Source organism: Lethenteron reissneri, chromosome 21 (genome assembly GCF_015708825.2).
Source record: "Lethenteron reissneri isolate LAM-NWPU_2019-01 chromosome 21, ASM1570882v1, whole genome shotgun sequence".
Taxonomy (NCBI): Eukaryota; Metazoa; Chordata; class Hyperoartia; order Petromyzontiformes; family Petromyzontidae; genus Lethenteron; species Lethenteron reissneri.
Genome location: NC_083799.1, coordinates 20,278,290 through 20,305,236, shown reverse-complemented (window position 1 = coordinate 20,305,236; position 26,947 = coordinate 20,278,290). Strand labels below are relative to the sequence as shown.

Below are 26,947 nucleotides of genomic sequence, written 5' to 3'. Positions count from 1 at the left end.
ATTTCAGACACCTGTGCGACATTTCGATGACCATTGGAAATCAGGGTCTTGCTGGTCTAAGCATGGTTCATTTGCATTTTAGGAATGGGAGCAGGGATAATAAGCCACGAGTGTGTACTTGGTCTCTCTCCATGCCCCTTCACATCCATACCCTCTGCAACGGAGGGTTGAGGGTCAAGAATTGGTCTGAATAAAGTCTCTTAAAAGGTTAAACTCAGGTTTTGCTCAAGTTACTTCGACAAATCTATCTCGTGTTGTAATCTTTTTTTACAGAGACGACACAAACGACGTGTTCCACATCTACATTAATTCTCTGATGTTACACCTGGTTCTATGCTCAGCCCAGGTAATAGTGTGTGATTCACATATAAAAGCTCCTAGGCTTAAAGGAAGCTTCATGAGCCAATTTTATGTCAGGTCAGCCTGGTAAGGTGGCTGCGATAGGAATATGGCCTAAGCTTGTGAGCCCAGTTCACGAATTGACCAATGACGCTTCTGAATAGTTTTGGAAACACATGTTAGATATCAGTGGTGCCCATTCAGTGCTCTTAATGCATCTAAACCCTTCAACCACCTCTGTTATTCAGTACTTCTAAAAGATGAGTCGGGTGATGTCAGCCTCTTAGGAAAAAACAGCACAGTGGAAGCAGCAATTCTGCAGCAGGGTGCTCTCTGGGTTGTAAAGTGAGGTAGTACTGGTCACAAATATGCATCTGCATATGCAGCGGCTTTTGGCTAGCCATCGAACAAAGACGGTCACTGCATCGCACGCTTCCAGATGCACTTCTCCGACCATCTGGAACACTCTTCCTTCAGTTATTAGAAAACCACTGGCGCTACGCACTTTTAAATCTTTCTTGAAAACTAATTTCTTTAGAACTGCTTTTTGTGTTTAGGTTGTTGTCCTTCCCCTGCACCTCTGATAACAGCGATTGGCTATATATGGTGTGAAAGAGGTTCAACACACATACATACATAATGTACATGCAAAGCAATTTGTCATTGCGATCAAAACAAAAAATACTTACCAAGTAGGCTTATTATGAACTAGCTTTACTACCTGGCTTCGCCCGGGACTTGGATTCACCATGCCCGGCCATCCTTTGTCCCCCCAGTGGCGATGTTCACACACCACACCAGTTACTCGTTTGAAGCTGAGTCAACCTAGGGAAGGCCCAGGACCGGTTCAAATAATCGTCACCGGTGGTGGCCGTGAGCGGGAACCGAACTTGGGTCGCCGGGTTCGTAGCGCAGCGCGCTAACCACTACACTACTGCTCCCCCCACATACACGCGCGTCCATAGGTACACATACACGCGCTTGCTGCAGACACACACAACTTTGAGGGTGCGTACGGCAGTCAACAACTGAAATAAAAAGCAATTCTGCACGAAGAACGCCTTAGACCTGCAACACATTTGTATTTCACTTTACCCGCCATCAGCAGGCACAATCGATGCAAAATATATGCATTATTGCGCCCCCCTCCAAAAAGTATATTTTTATAATTTTTGCATGGTGTACAGTCTGGTAAGTACCCACTTGGCAAATTTCAAGTTTGTTGCATGTCGGGAAGTACGCTAAACATTTTGAACAGACACGCATTCACAAATTTCCCTTTTTTTTTGATAACAGAGGCCCTTTTAACGCAAATATGCAAAAACGTGCCTTGTAAAGAAAACAAATTGAAAATAATTCTGCTATGGAAATACAGCAACTATTTCTGAATTTAATTTAAAGGGTCCATACCTACAGACTCTGGGAGCAGTTGAACGTTGTAACGCATTCCAAGCCAAATATATACAACCCAATGCTGTCAATGTCATCAAAAACAGAAGGCAAGCCGGTGGCTGGGGCAGCAGTCAACTTGTTTTCATCAGAGCAACTGGCTCCTCTGTCTCCTCCCACATCTGCACACTGCGAGCTTAATAGCAGTCCAAGCGTATTGCCACAATTCACTGGCAGGACAGGCACTTAATCTGAATCCCTCACATTGAATACAACATAGATTGAGTGGAGGGCTGGAAGGTGGAAATAATAAATGCATTTGCATACATGATACAGAAATGCAATGGTAAGTGATTCAAAAATAGACACTAAGAAGTAGATTAGTTATACCACTGACTCAACTCAATGTGTAGATGTTTCAGTGCCATTATACACAATGCATACACTGGGGGCCTAACACATCTTTGTAAGTGCACATAAGCATGTTTGCTAATTCTGTATCATTTAAATTCAACTGCTTTAAATTGTGGTCTGGAATAAAACATATAAACGTTTAATCGTGCTATCTGTTACCTAAGTATGTTTAAAAATGCAGAGGTAAATACTAGATGGTCAGAAATGATCATTCTTAATTAGATTCAGCAGCAAACATTTTATTAGTGTTACAATTATTAAAATAATATCCTAGATCACATTATAAGTTACTTTATAATACCATATTACATTCATTGATATCACAAAAAACCATGAAGATGACAGAATGTTGAATTCATGAAAAAGCAGATTTCTAGCAAGAAGATACCTTGTAACTCATATAAACAATGTACTGCTGAAATTGTGGGGTATTTTTTTCCATACATCTCCAGCGCATAGCAAACAAAAACTAAAGAGTAATTCCACTGAGAGGCTTCTGATGGCCAAGGTCAGAGCAGAACACTTTACGAGCATCCAGCTGCCAGGTGGTGCTCTGTGCAAGTCACAAGGGAATTACTCAAACGTGTGTCCAGCCAGCATTTATCATTTAACCCGTCAGCTAGCAGTTATGATTTAACCCATCAGCCAGCCGTTATGATTTAACCCATCAGCCAGCAGTTATAATTTAACCCATCAGCCAGCAGTTATGATTTAACCCATCAGCCAGCAGTTATGATTTAACCCATCAGCCAGCAGTTATAATTTAACCCATCAGCCAGCAGTTATAATTTAACCCATCAGCCAGCAGTTATGATTTAACCCATCAGCCAGCAGTTATAATTTAACCCATCAGCCAGCAGTTATAATTTAACCCATCAGCCAGCAGTTATGATTTAACCCATCAGCCAGCCGTTATGATTTAACCCATCAGCCAGCAGTTATGATTTAACCCATCAGCCAGCAGTTATAATTTAACCCATCAGCCAGCATTTATCATTTAACCCATCAGCCAGCAGTTATGATTTAACCCATCAGCCAGCATTTATGATTTAACCCATCAGCCAGCAGTTATGATTTAACCCATCAGCCAGCAGTTATGATTTAACTCATCAGCCAACAGTTATTATTAATAACCCATGCACGGACTACACTGTGCTCTATTGATGCAAAAACTAAATCAGAACTCGCACTTAAACAACTAATGGAAAGTCTGTTTATATTTGCAACAATCAAAATTATACTACTCAATCTGGCGTCTAAAATAACTGCACAAGTCCAGCGAAATAATGCATGCTTTTGCAAAGGTGACTTTGGTGCTGTTATTTTAACCCAATTAAGTTGCAAGTGGAGTATGAGCTATGACACTGGAACACACTGGTATGCTTATGAGTAGGTTTGAGATGCAATTAATTTATTAAATAGGTGACAGCTGGTGATTATCCAATTGTGGATATCAAACGATCACTTCTTAGGTCACTGGCTCAGCGGTGAGCTCTGTGATGAGGTGGCATAGCCTCTTACATGCTTTGTGTTTGATGGTGTGCATGGCCTACAATGTTCAACAGCAAAATGACATATAAACTGTGCTAAAACAAATAAACGCTAACCGTGTGGCCGAGTTCCACAGCTGCATCTGCCCACATTTAAAATTGTCTGCTACAGCTACAGTAGCTTTGGTTCACAACTCAATCTATTCACAACAGACCCAGTACCTATCCACACGGCTAACGTGCCATTCCATTCTGGCAATAAATTCGACAGTGCCATGCCACATTTGAAAAAAAAAGTGGACAATCCAAACACTCGGGGAACATAAAACAATTAAAGGGAATCCCTGGAGCACAGAGTGGGGTTGTGTGGGAGCATCAGAGAAATGACTCTGGCTGTGTTTGGATCAGTCACGCTACATTAGTATCCCTCTGAAGGGGGGGGGGGGTGCTGGGTGCACATTTAAGGGGTCACCCAGACGAGCAGTCCAACTGGGCTGGGCAGGAACAAAGCACCGACAGCTGTGCATACAGTCAAACCGCACACGCTCGTGTGTGCACCTTTTAGCATTTGGGTGCAGCCATACAATGACGGCCATGAAACACACACCGCCATATACACTGCATAAGAACACATGCAATGCTATTGTACTCGACAAGTCCACACAAACACATGGTATATAGTGTATATTCATTTTTGGAAATACATTTTTTTAAGGAATGCCTAAGAAGAGCAAGGAATTGGTCTCCAAAATAACACAGGTTACCCTCACCCGCACAAATGAATCGTGGCAGTTTTAACATCTACTTCAGAGCACGCGGCATACTTTTTAATTACTCGGAAAACTCTAGAAGGAAGCGTGGCAGGAATGAGACGTTTACTACTTGCAAAGCAACTCAGTGGCAAGCGCACCGACTGCTTGGCAATGCAACCACTACGCTTGGCTGTGACGGAAAATATATACCAATAGCGGCCACACACGCAGACACACGCACGTAAAGTGAACACAGGGAATGTGCTGGTGCTGCCAAGCTACTGCGGAACACCGACACCTTTGAAAATGCAGCAGGCAGTGTGTCCCTTAAAATCTCTCACCATCACTTGTGTTCCTGAGCCCTGGATATTTTACAGAGGCAATTATGAAGGTGTCCAATTGTGATTTTCTCGTGCATGTTTTCTTGATGTACATACTATTCAAGGTGCAGTAACCGTGATGAAGTATGACCTATGGTCAAACAAAAACGGTGGGCCACTATATCAGATGCTATTGCTATTCAATTATTGTGAGGTTCAAAATCAACGACAAAATGTCAGTAACAATATTCGTGGACATGTTTTAAATTCAACAATGGAAAACAGAAAATGTTCTAATTAAAAAGTCCTCGCTGTTTGAAGCAGTAAAATAAGTGGCTCAAAGCAAATTTGGGAAGCATTTTAAGCATTCAAAAAGTAGTAATTTTGGCTGTTAATTATTCAATGACAAAATTAACCATAAAACCTATACTGTACTCCCCACGTGTAAGTTTAAGATTGTAAATGTGTTTAAATGATCACAGGCCCATCCATGGTGGCTGTTAGCAGGAAATATTTTTTCAAGGCAACCGATTGGGGCAGACAAATCAGATTCAGGAAACTGGCCTGCAGGTGTCTGGACACTTTCTGGCTGGATGCCAAGATCAACCAATATTTAATTTGTCCAAAACGAACAAAAAAACTACCTGCTCATGAATCAGATATGTATATTTTCCTCTCTGAACCAAGGTGTGGGAGTGCCTCACGTGACTGGATTAGCAATTTAACATGTAGGCTTTCGCAAACAATATTATTTATAACAAAGGTTTTTGTGGGTTAGATTGCGTAAATATAAATGTGTCGTTAACCCACCACCACCCAACACGGCTAATTAGTAAGCATTGTTAGGGAAACAAAAGGTGCCAATTAGTTATTACTACTTCAGCCCAACGGTGTGTTTACGTGACACACCTTACAAATAGGCTGTGTCGGGTGGTGGTGAGTTAACAACACATTTGTATTTATGCGATCTACCCCAAAAAAAACTTTATGAATGAACATTTTTGTTCCAAATGTAAGAAAAAAATATATATATATATATTGAAGTTCAAGGAGTCAGCAACAGACACTAAAGGTCATCAAAGAGTGTTGACCAACGGTAAAGTTGAACGTTGGATTCATCACAATCATTCATCTTGTGTCTGGATGTCAGATCAATTTCCTCCAAAAGGCATCACATGGCCTTTCAGATGAAAGGTCATATTTGCCACTTAAAAAGTAGGTCTCCAAATGCAATGGCAATGAATTTAATCTTCTCAGGTCTGCCCACACATGGTCAAAATCTAAAATGAACTGTCGTGTTTTTTTCAGGGCAAACATAATGTTCCACACGAAGCCAGAAAGAGGAATCAACGGCTAACACCTTGCATTCAAAAAACACTTTACGTGCACTGTAGCCTTTTATTATTACAACCATTTCTAGGGTTCAAGCTTTTAAACTAATTGTAAACAAAAATGCATTAATAGGAGAGACACAATGCCATTACTTGCCAGGGTATGAGATAGCATATATAACAGGAACTACACTGAATGTATAAAGATCTCAGTGGGAAGTGGCTGTACAAACCATCTTTGTGTCCTGACCTGACCTGTGAGGAGGGACTCCTGAAATAATGGGAGCACAAGCTATTAAGCATTTTCCACAGGGGCAACAATATCCTCTAATAAGCCAGCGATTATGATCGGCAAACATTATTTTGAAGTAAATGCTACGAGCACACGTAACTTATCTTGGTGTTTCTGCATTTATATAAATGGTCCACAGCACATAAAGGGACACTTTTATTTGGTTTACAGCCCTTGTTCAATCCACCGCTGCATTAATGGCTCCCCGTGTCGTTTTTTTTTACCATACTTCAAGTTGGCTTGTTGTGCAGATAACGTGAAGTGCTGAGAAATGGTTCAGACATTAGTTGCCACTGATGTGAGATCTGGCAGGGAATCAAACCGAGGTTGGCAGGTTCATAGCACAGTGCACGAGGCACTGCCCTGTCGCTCCATCAAATTAAGCAACATGCACATATTTTGTATTTGCTTGTAACCACCTTTATAAATATGATGGCTGGATAGTCATAAATAGGAATGGTTTGATTGTTGTAGCTGTCTAATAATTTATGTGGTAAGGTATTGTGTAATCTATCTGTAAAATACACAAACAAGTCCATAGGAAATATTTACAAGAGTAGGCCACTGTATCCTAATGTTATAGCCCAAACTGCAATTTATAACTTCATTGTAACTAACCTGCATACTATCGTAACTAAACTTGCAAAGTTACCTGGATCAATTTTCAAGAGACAATGAATCTCAATGAGCTCTCACCTGTTAAAATAGAGGAAACTGCATTGAAATACATATGCTCTTGGTTAAATATTTCATGTTTTTTGCCGTTGTGTAAAATTACTTTCCCACGCAGAGTGTGCGCTATGTTTGGATGACTTTTACGGTATGTTTGGCTATTGATATAGGCCGCCAATAATTTGCGCACCTTTGCTTTGGGCAGGTGAACATCAGCCACATGTGGTAAACCCTGAGAGTACAGCATGCAGGCCAAGCCATCCATTTCATCTATTGGCACTCATATGGAGCTGCATGTGCACAGCATGGTACCAGATTCATTCCCACAGGCTTTTTATTTAACGTCTTGTTTTGAATGGGGAGGGGAGAGCAGATTTACAACATTTTTGCGATAAGGAACAATAATAGTTGGGAATTTACCATGTAAAAATATGACTATGCACACAACCAAAACAAATCCTTAAACCCTTTATAGAATGTTGGGGCAAGTGCTGATAGTGAGTAACTATTAAGGCTGATACATATGAAGTGGTGTTATTTCACGCGGACAACTTCTTCCCGTATACTGCTAGCCGTTTCACTCACACTTGGGATTCCGTTAGCCTCTCTACTGCTAGCCTTCGCACACTCACACTTTGGATTCCGCTAGCCTCTCCACTGCTAGCCTGTCTACCCTCACTCATCCATCCTCGCCCTTGCCTCCAGCGGGGGATCAGCCAACACCGCTGGAGAGGAGGAGGGGTGGGGAGAGGAGGAGGGGTGAGGAGAGCAGGGTCCCACTTCTCTTGAATTCTCTCTTCTCTTCACCCCCCCCCCTGTCTCACACGTTCCTCTTTGATCCTCCTCCTCATTAAGTGCCCTCAGGTGGCCCTCGTTAAGGCAGCGTCGTCCCGACGCCTCGCGCACATGTCCTCCCCCTTATCGCCTCTGAATTGGTACGCCTTTCTCCGATTGCTCTCTCTCTGCACCTGTTTGCCCTGACGAGACTTCATTGGCAGCCGCTCACATATGCGTGGACACTGTTTGCGAAACCCCGCGCGCGTTTCTTCACGACACATACAACGGGGTTGTGAGGCCTACACCATGTCCACTCACTTTTGCCTCGCTGAGTGCTAAGAGCTAACACAGCGCCAGGTACTTGTTTGAAGAAGAGTCAATCGAAAGCCAGGTTCAGATTAAATTGTCACTGGTGTTAGGCATCGCCAGAGATTGAACTTGGGCAACTGAGATGGAAATGAATTGTATAAATCACTACAAAGACAAAGATCCCCCGTATAGCCTTAACAGGCTGTAGGGGCAAGTGCTGTTAGCGAGCACCTATGAAGGCCGGAACGGTACACGAGGGGGTGGGTGGCCAGCACCACCCCCGACCGCCTTTGTCTCCCCAGTGGCGATGTTTACACACCGCACCAGGTACTCATTTCAGGCTGAGTCGGCCTAGGGGAGGCCCAGGACCGGTTCAGATAATCGTCACTGGTATTGGCCGTGAGCGGGAATCGAACCCGGGTCGCCAGGTTCATAGCGCAGCGCACTAACCGCTACACTACCGCTCCCCACTACACCATATAATACACATACATGTGTCAGTATACGCATGCAAAAAAAAATCCATTAAGTATGCGAAAGTCGTAATAACATCATGCAAAGAGGCAATTATTGTTATCCAGAAATTATAACGATAGTTTGGTATTAATTGGAATTATAAATGTTGAACAATAAAATTATCCGTGGCTAAATAACAGATAAATGTTATACAATACATACTTCTTTAATGAAGACCAGAAGGACAAGAACAATATTCTCAAATGCATTCACATGCACTACCATCTTCAGCTATCTCAGCTGTGTTTGTTTGGTTCAAAATTTAGCTTGTTAATAGATTAAATCGTTTAATTTACACACAACTCAACCATTTCCTTTAAAACCTTTAAAACTTAACAAAAATGTTTCCCATGTGTTTCTTTTTGAGGCTAAAAACTATTTTCTACCGTGATTTGCAAACATGCATTTTGTAATGTTCACCCATTAAATCACAACTGTGCTGTTCGACCCCTATAAAGGCAGAGAAAACTGTGAAAATGTCGGATGCTCTCTAAACTAAAGCAAAACACTTTAGATTGTGTGATGACTTGGAATAAGAGTTTAGGTGTTTAACTTATACCCTGCAAAAATATTATTATTTACACAGTACACTAGGCAAGCAGCACACTTGTGCCCGTATGTTCAGTCTCATGGCAAAATGCATGCATTTCAATTTTGTCATTCTGCAGAAATAACAAAAAATGCCTTTTAGTATTACCCGATTTGGACATTGACAGTTTGTGACCACTGGCATCATTAAAATGGCTAAAATCGGCAAAACTAAAAGTGTGATTAATTTCCCAAATGCACAGATCTTGCAGGCCCCTACATACCAGCATAGTTAGAATATACATTTGCCAAGGTTATAGTTCACACGTATATTTTCTCACAAGGAATGTACGGCCCATTGCCAAAATTTGTCCACATGTGCAGGCGTTTGTGAAATAAATACTGTTTGTGAGGACATATTTAGGCAAGTATGGCGCATAATGTGGTGACTGGATCAGCACAACATGTGACCGCGTTTTTTGCCAAGATTGATAACATTTAACACAGTTCAGCAGGCGCTATATTTATGCTCAGCTAATCAAGGCCAGACAAGAGGCTTCATGAACACCTGGTGTATGGGTGGGTAACACACATTGATCGCTGGGAATAGGGGGCAAATCACAACCACCACTTCACCACTTGCCATACAAAGACAAAGATCCCCCATGTAGCCTTAACAGACTGAAGGCCAGCACGGCACACGAGTGGGTAGGAGGGGCGAGCACCACGCCTGACCATCGTTGTCTCCCTAGTGGGAATATTTACTCACTTCGCCAGGTACTCATTTGAGGCTAATTCGACCTAGGGGAAGCCCAGGACCGGTTCAGATGAACGCAGGAATCTAACTCAGGATGCTAGGTTCATAGCGCAGCGCGCTAACCACTACTCCGCTGCTCCCCACTTGTCATGCACAAAAACAAAGGCATAGCTCCCCCGCATAGCCTTAACAGACTGTAGGAGCAAGTGCTATTAGCGAGCACCTATGAAGGCCAGCACGGCACACGAGGGGGTGGGTGGCCAGCACCACACCCGGCTGCCTTTCTATCCCGAGTGGCAATGTTTTACACATCGCACCAGGTACTCATTTGAGGCTGTCGACCAAGGGGAGGCCCAGCACCGGTTCAGGTAATCATCACTGGTGTTGGCCGTGAGCGGAAATCGAACTCGGGTCGCCGGGTTCGTAGCGCAGCGTGCTAACCGTTACACTACTGCTCCCCATTTGTCATACACACACAGGCAACACTAAGCACGAACAAGCAGAAACCTACATGCTAACAACAGTGCAAGCGTATAGACACAAACACGCGTTGCGTGCACACGCAGGCGGGTCACACGCCAGGCCTGCCCCACCCAGGGACCCGTCTGCTCACAAAGGAAGCCCGCAATTCCGTGAAGTCCACACAAGCCTTCACAGCAGCGCCGCTCTAAGGGCTCAGCAGTGCAGGAACATGTGTGCAGGTACTGCCCGACAGTGGAGTCCTGTGTACGGGTTGGTGCATTTCAACACCGAATTACTGCCAAATGCACACGACTGGATATTTCCGTTGAGATTTTTTTCGTCTCCAAAAGAGAAATGAATAGTGCTATTTTTGTTTTCCCTTTCATAAGTTGCATGTGCATTCCCCCCCCATGAGATGCAACCTGTATGTTGTTTTTTGTGTGAAATGAATGTTGTATTCCAGTCGCCTGGATTGGTTGTAAAATGGGCTGTGTGGACTCTTTGATTTTCTTTATATTAAAATGAATAACCAACGGTTTAGAATTTCTGAAAATTTATTAAATTATTAGAAAACTTTAACCTTTTAAGCACATGAATTCAGCCAAATCAATATTATTTGGAACATTTACAGCCCATTCCAAAACGTTTGTATACACGCTATTATGAAAATGAATAACAAGAGAATACAAAACAATTAACGCAAAATTAATCAACCATTTTTTCAAGTCAGAGTGTATTTTAGAACAATATAATACCCTGTTTATGAACATTTGTATTCCATTAGTCCTACTTTTATATTTTGTCAATGAACAAATCAGTCAATGTATCACACTAAACCATGATCTCATCAGGATTCGGTATGCACAGTGTTTTGATGGGTAACCATCATGTTGCATAATAGGTGTTATAGGCTTCAGGATTATCATGTGGGCCCGCAGAGGGAAGAGAAGCAGATCCATTGTGGTGCTGTGCTACCATGCTTCCGCTACGATACCCTATTCACTAACCCACACTGGCCAGTGTGATGGTGAATCAATAACCATGACCCTCCAGTGTGGGGTGGTGTTCTCATTCAGCAGTGGATTTAAAGGGCTGTACATGTACCTATAATAGAGGTTTTTTGGGGTTAGATCACGTAAATATATAACTGTGTCGTTAAAACCCGCCACCACCAGACAGCCAACTAGTAAAGGTTGTCACGAAAACAGAACATGCCAATTCGTCACAAGTACAGCACACCGTTGTGTACATGCCAATTCGTCACTAGTACTAGTGAATGAATAGTACTCGTGACGAATTGCCATGTTCTGTTTACGTGACAACCCTGACTAGTTGGCCGTGTCGGGTGGTGGCGGGTTTTAACGAAACATTTATATATTTACGCGATCTAACCCAAAAACCTCTATTATGGATGATATTGGTCGCAAAAGCCTACGTGTTAAACTGTATGTACCTACTTTATATAGACAATTGACTTTTCTCATCAAAAAGAGCATGTTCTAGGTTCTTTCGGTAAAGTCACGTAGAAGGGAAGTAATAAAATAATAAAAATAAAACATAATAAAATAAAATAATTATATTATTATATTTTTTTATTTTATTATGTTTATTATTTTATTACTTCCCTTCTACGTGACTTTACCGAAAGAACCAAGAAGATGAATCCCTGTAGTCACGAAAGCTTTAAATCGAAAAAGAGCATGATTATTAGAAAATAATGTTTGTCATGTTCATCACTATCATCACCATCAAAATTATCAATATCCCATTTATAATTTAAAATGTTTTACGTGCTAGTTGCAGTGACATGACTTCTGGTCTTAACATGATTATGTACTGCAACTTGTAAATAGTTGTTATCAAAGCCAAAGTTGGAAAGTAACTTCTTTCTTAGTAATGAATTCTAAAGTGTAATAAATAGACCACTGTGGTGAAGGAGTTGCTCACAATGACTTTTTTATTTTTGCTAAGAGTACAACCCCTCTAATGTTGAAACCCTCCCTCCCTCGCCTCCGAAGCAAGAGCACAGAGCTCAGAGTCTGCAGCATCATGTCACTAAACCTCATGGAACACAAAGATGCAAGAGATTGCATTTGCAACAGGAAGTGCACATCCTTTATGCAAGGCGATAGTATTTCAACATAACGTGTTGGAACTTGCATCCATATTGATAGTATTTAACCGAAAGTAGAGCCTAATTGAAAAACAGCTTCTATGTAAGCAAACAATGTTTTTTTGCAGTATTACACAGCCTGGAATCTGCTTTCTGAGGATACTTATCTTTTTGTATCCCTCCATTTTAACGCTGATTTTTCCTGGTGATTGGGCTGGTCGTGGTATCAAGATTGTCTACTTGAACATATCATTTAGGGATGGTAGGGAAGCTCATGTAACGGCTGGACATTTGAATCCCAATGCATCATTAAGCCATGTGTTGAAGAGTGTGCTTTGCATCTGGGAAACAAACTTCCACACCAAGTATGGATTCACAACCAAAAACATTATTTAGCAAATAAATGCCTTTCCTGCCCTAAGTCGATAGGTTCCAAGATTATTGACAAATCAACGGTTCAACGGTTATCTAGTCAAACTGGTCAGACAGCAATGAACACAGCACTTTGTTTATAATAAAGATCATAAAGCACTACATCATTCACGTCGCTGATCGCTGAAGAGCATTACAAAAGGAACTCAAAATCTTGGCTTTTGCTGCTGCCATCTGAAAATGGAAACATCAAAGGCGACGTTATCGGAGATCAGATGCCCAATAATTGGTCGTGGAGGTTAAGCAAGGGAGGGGCATGGGAGGCGAGGGAACAATTCCCACGAAGACCACAAGGCAGTGCTGGCCAGATGAAAGAGACAGGTGTGAAGAGACCAGCCCCTGTAATAACACAGGTGGTTTGAGCATTTATCCCACCGACAACCATATGACAGAGCTGCGTGTGCCCTCTGAAGTGCACTGATGAATGCAGTCGTTCACACCCGCATCCCTGTGCAATGCAGTAATTGAAAACAAACGTATAAATGTGCTGTGTGTCACTTTGATACCTACACAAAATGATAACACAGTAGCCTTTCTGTAAACTGTATGTAAATAGATATATAGATAATTTATACAGCATTTTGAGTAAAAGAAGTAATAAAAAAGACAATTAAAAGTAAATCAACTTAATCTATGTATGTATGTATGAGAAAAGGTGACACTGAATAATCACGTGGTTTAAGGCAAAACTATTAAATATGAATGAATACATAATTTAAAAAAATAGGACAATTTGCAGACTGGTGTATATTTGTAAACGTAAGTGGGCTTGGTGCAGGACCCGCTGAAAGGGCTGATAAACCGTGGTCGTGACCAATAACAGAGAGCCAACCAAGGGATTGAACATGTCTGACAGCATACCCACAGCGAAGATGGAATGATGAGATGAGCTCATGTGCACGTGGTAGTTGTATTGTTGCATCGCAAGACCGTGAGAAATTGGCAAAACTTGAGGAGGCCTTCATTCAGGTGTCAACTGACCATGCCTGTGACGTTAGTGACGTATGATGTCATGTACATTGACATAGTTTGATTAGGAATAAAAAGTCCCGTCAGGGCAATGTCTGCTTTATGGAGCTGCCTCGTATTTCAACGTTACCATTATCTGTAGTGAGACTTGAGCTTTGACCACACACTCGCACGTAAACCCAATACTCCTTTCGTTTTCCATAATATTCTGCAGATGACTCCACAACAGTAAACATGTCCCTACAAGTGCACAACCGCAAAATACAAAAGACCAAAAACTTCTCAATTTAACGAGGTTCCATATATATTCCTGAAACTGCAGCCGGCCGTTAAAAAGTATATCACCAGTCATGAAATAACTGAAAAATGTAAGAGACCATTTTTTACTCAGTAGCCCTCCAAGTATCATAATGTTGCATTTAAAAATGCATTTGGCACAATAAAAAAGATTTTGTTTCGCACCTTTGAAAGGGGTCAATGTGGAACATGTGCAACCTACAACTGCTTCGACAAACTTAACACCATTTCTGTTCTCTGTAACACCATTAATGCAGCAACTGCCGCATACAATTAGAAAACCCCCTGGTACAACATGCAAAATCAAAAGCAGGTGGTTCTTCAGTATGTATACGGGTGGAGGCAGGCCAGCCATATTCTGCTCACTCCTCTAATAGTGATACAAAAGGCACCCTTGTACTGGGCTGACAGAACACCTAGAGCCACGTGTACGTGCACTCCTTGCAACAATAAACGGGCCCCCACGCACGGAAGGTCCACTTTCACAGCTCGCCGAAACATTGCACGGTTTAGGAAAACTAAGCACCTACATTGAGGGGTGGGGGGGGGAAATACATGATCTCCAATCTGTTATTTTTGTCTTTCTGTGTCATCTTAAGTTAGCTAAAGTCAAACGACTGTTAGGTGTTCATCCGTACTCATGGGCCTATGTACGTGACGTTCTCATGTCACCTAACCAATCCATCAGTTAGTTCCCTTTATTGTATCAGGTGAGAGAACACACTAAGACCATGCTTTTACAAGAGAGACCTTTCAACCAATGAAAAATATAACCAATGTTAATATATTTTGCATTATATTTTAAGCAAAATTGACACTACATTTCTTAAATAATCACAAGGTTAGTTTGGATTTGTGGCAATAAGCCTGAAAAAGCTGCTCTGTAAAAATCCTAACCTTTATAAACAAACTACACTAAGATTGTTTACAGTGATGGTGCATTCAACAAAAGGAGAGGTATGCAAACGTCTTAAACATAACACCGCCTACAGATTCTGCCATGAACGTTGACAATGTCAACAATTTCACTGACTTTCTGTTGCTCAAACTCTGCCCCCTACCGGTTTGCACTTGCTGACGTACTTGCTGCATACCTACTATAATCACCCAGGAATGTCTGGCCTTAACGCTCGTGACGTCACTCCACATCGACCAGCCCCCCTCATTAATATTCACATGCAAGTGACGTCCTCCAAATGGACACCCCCCCATCCCCATTCATAATAATTAGCGGCTGATGTCACTCCACATGGGGGGCCGAGGCGACTCCTCCCCCCCCCCTTCCTCGGCGTCAACTTACAACCCTCACTACAAAGGCAGAACCCTCACGTCACGCGATCTCCGTAACGCTATTGAGACATCAAAGTATAAAGGACGTCATGATGAACAAGGGATTATAACCTTAAAATAAAATAGGTCTGTGTCACCGCACCCTTACAAATTGCACACCAATTGATGCAATTAATGTCACGTCACGGTCTGCTTTTCGCTTGCAAGTTTCAGATTTACTGAAATACACCCGTCCTTGGACGGGCAAAAGGCTATTTATATATTTGTGAAGCTATGCAGTGAGCTCCCGACCAAATGATATGGTCTGACCCCAAAAAATAACCAGCTGCTTCTCTGGATTAGTGCTTTGCTAAACAACTAAATTCTTTGGCGCAAAAAGAGATAAAAAAAAAACGTGACAAAGGAAGGTACAGGCTGATCAGTAATGGATTGTGCCCAGTAGACAGTATTCACCACCGGCCAATGCTCTGCTAAAATGTATTTAATCCAATTTCCATACTGGAGTCAAATACAGATGTTTCGCAGCATAGCCTACCCAACCAAGGCCAACAACAAAACGTACATAGTAGCATCAGTACTTGCCCTTGTGGTCACACAAACCGCAGGTTCAGATGGTGCTAGGCACATTGAATCTAAAACCTGTGCATTACAACAGTGATAAGAATGCAGTGGCAGCTATATTCATGATAAAACTACTGTCATTCCTCTTTTATTTTACTTGTCATAGTTTTGCTGAAAATGTGGTGTTAAGCTATCGATTCAACTATTGCAGAACTCTGAGCCATGACCCTATTATCCACGGCAGCTGGAGAGTCCGCAAAAACTCCTATTAGCCATGGCCCTATTCTTTCTATTATTCACAATTAGCCCTGACTTTTTGTATAAGTCTTTGTGGAATGACATACTATCCACCACATTTTTCATGAATAAGAGTCAACAACAACCGCCATTCGCCACTAAGCGGCAGTGACATCACCACGACGCTTGTGCCAGGCGATGTGCACGTTGAGGCCACATGAAGTGTCTGGGCAGACCCAGGTACCACGGATCGACTGACTGAGATGACTAGCTGATGCACCACCTGTGCTCCCTACTGTGACAACTTGCTGTGCTTTAGCCACCCGGTGCTCCGCTAGTTGTTGTGAGCGTCGCTCCTCTGTCCTCTGTTGTTGTTGGAGGGCAACTGCCTCCAACTGCCCAGTAGCGTCCTTCACGAGCCTCCTCCACAGAGGCCGATCGTGACACCGCTTGGTACCAGTTATCGATTAGTCCACTCAGATCCACATCCTCCTGTACCACATCACTCCATCTCTGCTCTAGACTGTGCCGCGCCCATTTAGCCCCTTCTATCCAGCCGAACAAAAGCTGTTTAGGCATGCGGTGACTGGTCTGCGGGCTAAATGACCCAGCCAACACAGCCTTGCCTGCCAGAGGAGCTCACCGATGGGACTTTGTGCAGATCTTTCAAGGATTTATGAGCTCCTCACACAATCCAGCCTGGTTAAATCCAGGATGGATCGTAGGCAGGCCAGCCTAAATGTTTCTAACCGGCGAAGATGTTCCATTAGGGGGGTCCATGTTTCGCAAGCGTAAAGAAGTGAGGGAATGACTGTGGCCGAGAAGACCTGAAGCTTTGTGCGGAGCAGCAGATAGCTTCCACACAGCGTTACGCAACTGATGAAAAAATAATGCCGCTCGACTGATTCGGAGACCTCTGCTGTCAAACCGGAGCCAGTCATGAGCACACTGCCCAGGTATGGGAAACTCTCCACTTTCTCCACAACTGCCCTATCACCAATTGGGAGTTGTGGGGGTGGAGTGTCCGATGGTACAAAATACCCAGGCAGGTGCTTAGTTTTGGTGGGACTGATGGTAAGGCCCCACCTCTTAGTGACACGCTCCAGGTTGAGCAGCAGCGCCTCCAACTCCTCCTCTGAGGGAGCAGCAATTACCAAATCATCGGCATACAGAACGTGGTTGACCAATAGGGAGCCATCCCTTGACCGCACCCGGGCATCGATCAGCCTCCCATTGCATCTGTACCAGATGGAAATTCCTCCGGTACAGTCATCGAAGGCTTCACGAACTACGTGGTCGAAACAGATGTTAAATAATGTGGGAGCCAGAGGACATCCCTGTCACACCCCAAGGTGAACAGAGAATGGCTCTGACTCCTGGCCACGTAGTTTTACCTGGGCCCGCTCACCATCATGAAGGTCCTTAATGATCGTGAGCAGAGGGTCAGGAACTCCGAAAGCACGAAGAACAACCCAGAGCCCAGGCCTACTGATGGTATCATAGGCCTTGACCAGGTCAATAAAGCAGAGATGTAGGTCTTGTTGGAATTCCCTACACCTCTGCTGGAGCAGACGGACAGAAAATATGGCATCTGTGCAGGACCGCCTTTTCCTGAAACCGCAAACCTCTCCTCAGCGTGCCTGGCAAGGCAATATTGAATAATCCTTGCCAGGACCTTTCCCGGCACACTGAGAAGGGAGATGACCCTGTAGTTGTTACAGGGGGACCACCAGGGCACCCTTCCAATCCTGCGGAACCCATCCAGTGGTCCAGACTGTTATGATGTCATATAGGGCAGGCTGTGCACAAACGCCACCCTCCCTCAGCATTTCGCTTAGGAGATCATCTCTGCCCGGTGCCTTTCCTGGTCGCCTTTAGTATTTCCTCAACAGATGGCACCTCAGCCAGCCACTCACAGGGGGTGACTTCTTTTTCCAATATTTGAGACAGCATTTTTTTATTTTGAACACAAATAAAGAATTATTCTCCCCGTCCCCACCGATCGCGTGTGCGTTGCTAAGAGCAACGACCACGAGTCAGCGTTTTCGCGCATGCGCAGATGCATGCTTTGGCGCTGCTCATAGTAATAAAACAATAAATAGTTTATTTAACTACTTTAAAGTTCACGGATGGGAAATACGAATAGCGCTTTTTCGTCCCAGGGCTTCGCGTGGGATCTGGGTAGTTTTTTATATGTAAACCCCACAGTTTGTCAGTTAAAAGCGTTACAAGGTACACGCGCAGACAGACACACAGACAGACAGACAGACAAAAGTGACTTTTATAGGTAAGATAATTAGTCTTAGAAAATATCGTAGTTTTGTGTAACTAATCCTATCAAACAATAGTAATTTTCATCGTATAATAGCAGTTACCACAGTAGTTAACTCTAATTCTAGTATGAATGGAACAGATAATTGCTAAAGGAATTATTATTTCAAGAGTCAAGGGCAACTGTAGCCATGTTAGTAGTACTTTCTGTGATGCTGGGCTGAAGTCAGTGTTTTTGAACAAGTAACCACTGCCCTTAACAGTATGAAAAAAGGGAAAGTTATTGGGCTAGATATACTAACCATGGATATCAAAGAAAAGGAACCAATTGTTGGTTAAAAGCATTAGCATTTGCCTTAATAGTCTATTATCATCAGGTATATAAATTGTGCACATATCAGAGAGTTGAATATTCGACAATGTAGAGGGAAACCAACTATATAAGCAGGCCTGTTTCAAATAACGTTTTCCTGACCACACCCATCCTGTCAATCATCAAACTATATTGTAAAAAAACTGTTAATCAAAAGCAGTGTTGTGTGTTGGCGGTAGTAATAATGCCAAGTGCCATATAAACTGATATTTTTTTTACCTTTGTGAAGAAGATGGTCAAGTGAGTCTCACTTCCCAACACCCAAATGGGGACTTGAGGTGACTTAAGAAAGCTCCCAACCTGGCACAAATAAGGTTTTTACTTCACGACCAGCACAAAACCAACATGGATTGGGAAGATTTGTAGATATTCCTTAAAATGAACCGGTGACATTCAAGTAGTTGTAAAGAAAATTATATATTGTTACAGTTATTTTAAATGAACATTCAATATGTATAATTAAATAGAAAATGTGCATTTAAGCCACATATTCAGCACACAATGCTGAACAGTTGAGAAATTACATGACAAGTGTTGATTTGCAAGTGCTAACTTATTGCCAACTCTTAACACATGTTAAATATTCTTGGTTATTTCCCTTCTACGTGACTTTACCAAAAGAACCAAGAATATGAATCCCTGCAGTCACGAAAGCTTTAAATCAAAACATGTTATGATGTTATGTTTCTCTTGACTAAATTTAATCACCTAACCAAGTGTTAAAAACTGGGTTCTGCACACTCATATAAACACAACTTCTACATATTCACTAATTATTTCAATATTATGTAAACACTTACCAACGATCTTAAATTAGATATAAAACGACAGATGAGTACAATTAGTATATAAGAAACTTTAAAATGCAATAAATGTGAACAAGAACACACATTTCCACATCTGGGAAATGTGGTTAAATATGCAGTTTAAAGAAATGTGACAGTGTGCTTGCATGCGTGACTAAATAAAAGGTTGTGCTAATAATCATGCATGGAAGGATAATATATTTTTTGTTCAAGTCATACTTGTGGACAAAGATATGCTTTCGTTCGGTTAACAGTCGTTCATGAGCAAAGGCTTTATTGGCAGGGAAGATTACAACAGCAATGGCGTCCGTGCAGCGGCAACCTGCCTTACCACGGTTGGCTACGTACGGTGCGAAAGAAGTTCAACATATACACAACCTACCTGGCAAAGGCGGAATGATTCCATGAGTGTGAGAAAGCCAATGGTGGCTTGCTCACGCATTCCAAAGAGTCCTGCAAAGTAGTACGAAAGAAAGTTTCCGTTAAGACACCAGGCATAAAATATAGTCTTTTACAAAGAACAAATCATATCCAAGCACTTAACTTAAATTAAGCCAATTTAGAAAATCTCAGCACAGGCAAACATTCAAACTCTGATGGTCCATAGTCTAGACTAAGGGTACTTTGTATAACTGGTAAATGACCAATATCGCCCCACTATGCTGATGAAGGGCAAAAGCAAGCAAAGTTATGGTGCGTAAAAAGTCAGAAAGCCAACAGCCTGGAATACTTTTAATTTATTTGGAGATGCACAGCAACAGTTTGGTTTATTACCCAGAATGCTCCACGACAGCCGTAATTAAGGTTTTTTTACAAAAATGTATACACGAGATAAAAGGCAAAAGCACAGCCCTACAATGTTTTGCTCAGTAGACTGTTGGCAAAAGGGCCTCCACAAATAGGAGCTGTAGAGAGAGACCTGAGAGGATATTTGGTCTTCTCTTTCTACACTGGCCAGACATCATAGAAGATGTGCCAATTGACTAACTGTGGTGTACCCATGTATACTGCGGGGTGGAGAGGCATGGGATTTAATAAACTCTCCCATTGCTTCCACTGCCATGCCAGGAGACCAAACTCCTGATTTCTGGAATGCAAATCCAATGGGCTAATCATTACATCAAGGTGGCATCCCAATTAATAAATAACTTTAAATCAAGCTGTATAGCTTTGTATTGCTTCATATTTCCAAACAGTTAATGTTGCATCATGATATCAGAAAAGTATGTAATACAACAGAAGAGGTGTGATATAAACTACCAAAAAAAAAGTTAATATTTCAAAAGGCTGTGAGCAGGTTTTACACACATTTCATATGACCCAAAGGTACCATCGCTTAGCATTTGAGTGGCCAAAAAGCATCAACAGTCTGTCGTCAGTGGCCGAAAATCCTTTCAACTAAATGTCAAACCACAAAGTGGCTTCATGTTTACCCCTGGTAAAAGGTGAAATTACTTTCCTTCAGCAATATAAAGTGCTCACAGAATGACACCAACTCATCTGGAATCACCTACTGCCCATGAACGCTGGACAGGGATGTTTGTGACAGTGAAAACAGAGCAACTGCCTATTGGGTACTCACTCATGCCAGAGCATTCCTTCTCTCCGTCCCAGACGTTGGACACGGCCTGACCAGTCAGTAACAAGTTTATTAGACTCTGGCTGGGAAAGAAAGTCACACAGCTAATGTTTCAGAAAAGATCACAAACATCAATCATATTTAAACACTCAATACAAAAAGTTATATTCATGACATGCATTTTATGAGATATATATGGTTACAAATTTCCTCAAAGAAAATAAACATACAAATATTCCATCTCAATAAACTGACTATGGTGAAGAATAATGAGGATTACCATTGCCCCAATATATTCCATGCTCACCTGCCATGGCCATAAGTAGGGTCAATCAGAGGTATGTTTGGATCTTCGGTCTCATTCTTGATATTCTCTATTCCCTGTTACCAAAACAAATGAAAAAGTAAATATAACGGCCTGCTCTTTAAAATACATAACACATTAGTAGACACAGAAGGGTCCTCATTCAAACTCGCACAGGTTCCACATTGCATCTCGTGCCTCCAGTGACTCAGATTACTTATGTATCAAATGTAAAAACTATTTAAAATTTAAGTCATTAAAACATATCACATTGTCTTGCTCCTAATGGCAGCAGTTTAAACAATCGCAAGTGGCATACATACGTACTACGAAGCAATGTTCCACATTTAGCTATAAAGGCAATATGTACAAAGTCAAACTTACCTTGGTGAGAATGAGCGAGTAGAGGAAAAGTAGGACACCAAAGTTACCCATGAGGTCAGGGACCAGCTCTGTGACGGCAGCTCGCAACTCACTTGGATTAGCAACACATTCCCTGCTGCACAGAAACAGGGACACACAAAAACAGATATTCAAAGTCAGGACCTACACTCAACTAACCCAACGCAGACAGAGGAAAGCCTCATGCATGACTCAAAATCTCAAAAAGCCTTTGAAGTAGCATTTAAAAAGATACTCATCTTTAAGCAATGTTGCAAGGTATACAAGCGGTATGCCTCTTCATGTTATCGGCAGGGCCACAGAACAGAAGCTAACCTACCATTTGGTTAATGAGTGATCGAGTTCAAAAGCTAAGCATGCATATCAGTAGATAAGTATGAAGACCAAGTAGCTAAGACATCATGTATCTTTCTTTATTAAGCAGCTCTTGTTATTTGCAATGTTAGTTATTTAATGTAAGTACATAAAATCCATATTTGTTTTTGCAGCTTACGGCAGTGCAATTGCAAGGGTATTGCTTTTGAGACTACTTTAACTTGGCCACTTAATCTGTAAACCAGGTGCCACTTTGCTAAAAGGTCACACTGCATATGGTCAGGCCCTAAAATTAATTAAACCCCACACACGAGCATGGATGAAACGCCACTTTATATCTCTTACCATCACCAAGGCGAAAGAGGTGCCAAGGGTGGCTATAGCGTCGGAGTCGAGAAGAGGGATGTTATTAAAAGCAAAAGAGACAAATATGAATGGCAATGTAACATATGTTCAAAATGTATGTTGTCCTATTGTCATGGTTTGTGGATAAAATAATTGACAAGGCAGATATTATTTCAGTACCATACAAAGGGAGAGAAAAACTAATATTTATATTGTCCTCCATGACATTTTAAAAAATTCAGTGGATGATTCAAATACCCAGTTTCATGGTGCACAAAGACTGCTCAGCTTTAGATGTCAACCAGCAGCCTGTCATTCACTGATGACACGAAGATTCCGGCAATGTAAGTTCATTTTATAATCGGAACGGGTCCAAGTCTCACATTATGATGATTTATGTTACGTAGTCAAACCAATTATGTGAATGACACCATTACTCACAGGAAATGGCAAACGCATTATGGTATTAAAATGTTCATGGACTAGGTTTAAAAATATTTCATAACATATCCCCTTTCGTGAATACTTACTGTATAAGGTTGTGAAATCGCTCAAAGGTGATTTCATCCGATGAAGGGTCATCTGTGGACATAACAATTTGTTACAACAAACTCATGAGACTCACTGAGGCTTTCCCAGATAAAAAGGGTCAACAAAGATTAGTTCATGAAGCCATCCATATATATATAGACAAAGACACAATTTCAACCGAGAAGATGGGTACAAACTGAGTAATCATTGGAAGGACGTTATCAACCAGTTTAAGTCATAATTGGCTATGTTCCCATCCTACCACCTTCCGGTGTTAGTTGTGCTTTACACCCATTTCAAACTTGTGCTTTCTGTCACTTCGCACGCCACCCCCCTTGGTTGCGGCTCTGCGATCTTCCATTAACATGGTAATCTCTCTTTAACCTGCTAATTTTCACCTGGCAGCCCTATGATTGGTGGAAAACCAACCACCATTGGGTTGGCTGCCCACCACTTACATTATCATTGGCTGCTGACATTTGGGCTATGCCCATTTCAAACCCTTATAAACAGTTTGCCTTGGAAGCTAACCCCCATTTTCCTGAAGACGACCGCTTGTGTTGCGATTCGAAACGTCGTAGTTTTTTTTGTTATTTTAGTTATTTCTTTGAACCTATCTATGTGACTTTACCGAAAGACCCAAGGATATGAATTCCTGCAGTCACGAAAGCTTTAAGTCAAGACTTAATCTGGTTTTTAAAAAAAATATCCACAATGAGAAAATAAGACGCGACTGATTTACAGATCGACTTGCAAAAGTAAATTTTGACACCGACAGGAACCAAAAACAAACACTTAAAAATATTTTACCAAGTTCGGTCAACAATTTTTACTTTTTTTCTCCCAATTCATTCAAATCGCGCTACCAGCAGTCATAAGAATAATAATTAATTTTATCTCACAGCATGTCCCAATTGTCAGAGAATGGACTGTGGAAAATAATTATTTTAGAACATCTCCTGCAAAATCCTTCAGGTGGCCTTATCCTTTGCAGGTGCGGAGGCAAGCTTTGCCAAGTGCTCTCCAACGAGATTGTCCAATAATTCTCAGAGCTGAAATTGAGCTAAATAAGATGAAAGACACATTTTAAATGCTTTTGGTGCAATAACTAGTGAACCGTTTGAGAACATCAATTCACCAACACCCAGGAAGCCAATTTAATCACATCCAGCTGCCTGGATTCAACCCCAGTGGCTTGCAAAGCACTCAGACGTCTGAGCAACGCAGTCACTTCTACTTGGCGGTTTTTGGAAATGCTGACGCAAATGCAACTTACAGTTGGTTTACAAAAATGCCCTTGGTAAGGCATGTTCTGTGACTTAAATTATCTTCCAACAAAGCACATCCAGATGTCTTCCCTCGTGACTATGCATGTGTGAAATTATGAACATTCAGCAGAGCGTCGATTCCAAAATTATTGGCCAGATGTACACGCACACATTAAATGAACACATGGATGCATGTGCTTGGAACCAGGATTGTTTGCTATGGAAGCCCACCTCAATCAAATCTCTTGGAGATGCAACGAGTTAACTATAGTGTCTGCAAGATCCTAACCAGTTGCCAAGACACACATAATTGTTTTAACTCACCAAGCATGGAAAAACTTAATTTGCATCATTATCATATACACCAACTGATCGCATTTGTTTGCTTGCCAATATCTGTTAAGGAAATGTGATTGCTTAAGTAAGCTAGAGTATTAAAAATGAAAACAAAATAGCAAAACTGCCCTTAGTTTACCATTTCAATATACACGTCAGCTGCTAAATATTTTGAGTCTTATAGGATTAAACGAAAATGTGCCTTGCAGAAGCCGTGAATTTAATAAGGAAGGCAATGCCTTTATTAGGAAATGTGAATTCTTTTTGACAAGCTGCCGCATGTGCCAACTTGCATCAATAAATATCCCTCTCAATGTGTTTGGAGTGACCCCTGTGCAAACTGCCATCTTCAATAACATTTACAGAGTACTTATTGTAAAATAGAAATGCGAATTAGTATACATAGCTCTTAATTCAATTAAACATATAAACATTATTTAAACTCATCTAACCATAATTGTAACTGTTTGCCCTGTTGTCTTCCTGAAACCTGTTTTCACTTCCACTGCGGGCATTGGCAGTTGATGATGTTACCACCCTGTAATAGCACGACCACAAATGGACATTATGAAACAAAAACCAGCTAAGTCACTGTGTTGGCCTATCATGGCTAGTGTAAATGTCAACAGCTCTTTAACATGCGCCCTCCTTCCCTATCATTATTCTATCCCATTCTAAACATGTGTCGCATATGACCTGATCTCATAGTGACTGATCAGCCCTAGGGCCTGCCTACTCCTACATTACCGACACGATAATACATTATTTTACACATATGGTCATCACAGAGGTACAACTTCCAAACTATGTGATATGCGCTTCTATGTCCATAAAATAAGCAGTATACAAGCACGAGTGATAATCACTGAGAACTGCACCATCAGTATGTTGCGAATGAATCCTGACCGATGAAATGTGAACAAAAAGTAAAGTGCACGAACCACGAGGCCACCGGGCAACCATTACAAATATTAAAATATTAAACTATCCCACGTCATCAGACACTCAACACCCAAACAGTCTCAATTTTCCATAGAAACCAGATACTACTTACATTTTTCGGTATTGTTTTCAATGAAAGACTGAAAATAATGTGCAATCTAGTTTTTATCTTACAATTAATCAGAATCTTTATGATGAAGCTCTTTTTCACAGATCTCCAGTGGGAATCACATGTGTACTGTATGGAATTATGATTCATGATTCCATACAGTACATATGTGATTCCATAAAGTATATACAATGTACTATATGGAATCTATATATATAAAATCGCAAATCTGTCTGTCTGTCTGTGTGTCACCGGACCATACGCAGTTTCATTGGACGGCGGTTGCCCCTGGCAACGGGTAGCAACGCATTCGCTGCGGGATGGACGCCATTTTTTATTCCCGTTAAAAATATGCGCACGCATTAACACGCGACTCTGAGGTAAATTCATCAAAGTTTCACGTCCTCTTCACTCCCCCCCCACCCCAATGTGTGCAATTAATATTATAGGGTCGGTAGATAATAAAATTATAGCGATTAAACAGTATTTTTGTAACGCAGGGGGGGGGGGGGGGTAACGGCCCCGGTACCCAGCCTCAGCCGGGTGGGCAATTTAGGCGAGGCCGGAGGCTCTGCACGGTACTAGGCCTCGACACCCCACCACACTATAGGCCGTACATATTACTGCACAGCGGCCAAGGAGATCGTGGCTGGGGGGGGGGGGGGGGGGCAGGGGTAGCAGCCCATCTGTGTATATATGTAAGGTTATTAAGAAATATATTTTTCACCCGGGCAACGCCGGGTACTTATGCTAGTCACATATATGCTAATAGTATGACAAACTTTTAAAATCTTCTAACACTGAACATGAGAATATCATTGTTAAACAAAAAGTTAACGATGCATCAGACTTCAGCTTCACTTTCACTAACAGGTCATTAGCTACATGGAGAGAAAAGTCGAGATCCCAAAAAGAAAAGCCATACAAATGAATTTATAACATTGAAGAGAAACACATGCCGGTCAATAACCCATTAGCTTCTCCAGACAGGAATATCGCCCACTGCATTTTACATGATTTACAAATATGGTTACTTTTACCAACATTCTTAATGCTTACAGCCACGTTTCCGTTATAGGAAAAAAACTGTCACAAAGTTAAAACTGCATGTTCTTTCCA

The 26,947-nt window shown here is 41.7% G+C and overlaps 1 protein-coding gene across 1 annotated transcript in view; it reads right to left on the bottom strand.

Annotated features, from left to right (window-relative positions):
* Positions 1-26,947, bottom strand: part of MINDY3 (MINDY lysine 48 deubiquitinase 3) — a 59,416-nt gene that overhangs the window by 23,874 nt on the left and 8,595 nt on the right. The window contains exons 5-10 of the mRNA XM_061556068.1: positions 23,173-23,224; positions 21,965-22,079; positions 21,584-21,657; positions 21,280-21,359; positions 20,080-20,150; positions 19,111-19,191 (exon numbers count right to left, since the gene is read on the bottom strand). Of these exons, the coding sequence (XP_061412052.1) occupies positions 19,111-19,191; positions 20,080-20,150; positions 21,280-21,359; positions 21,584-21,657; positions 21,965-22,079; positions 23,173-23,224 (473 nt within the window). The remainder of the gene's footprint in view (positions 1-19,110; positions 19,192-20,079; positions 20,151-21,279; positions 21,360-21,583; positions 21,658-21,964; positions 22,080-23,172; positions 23,225-26,947) is intronic.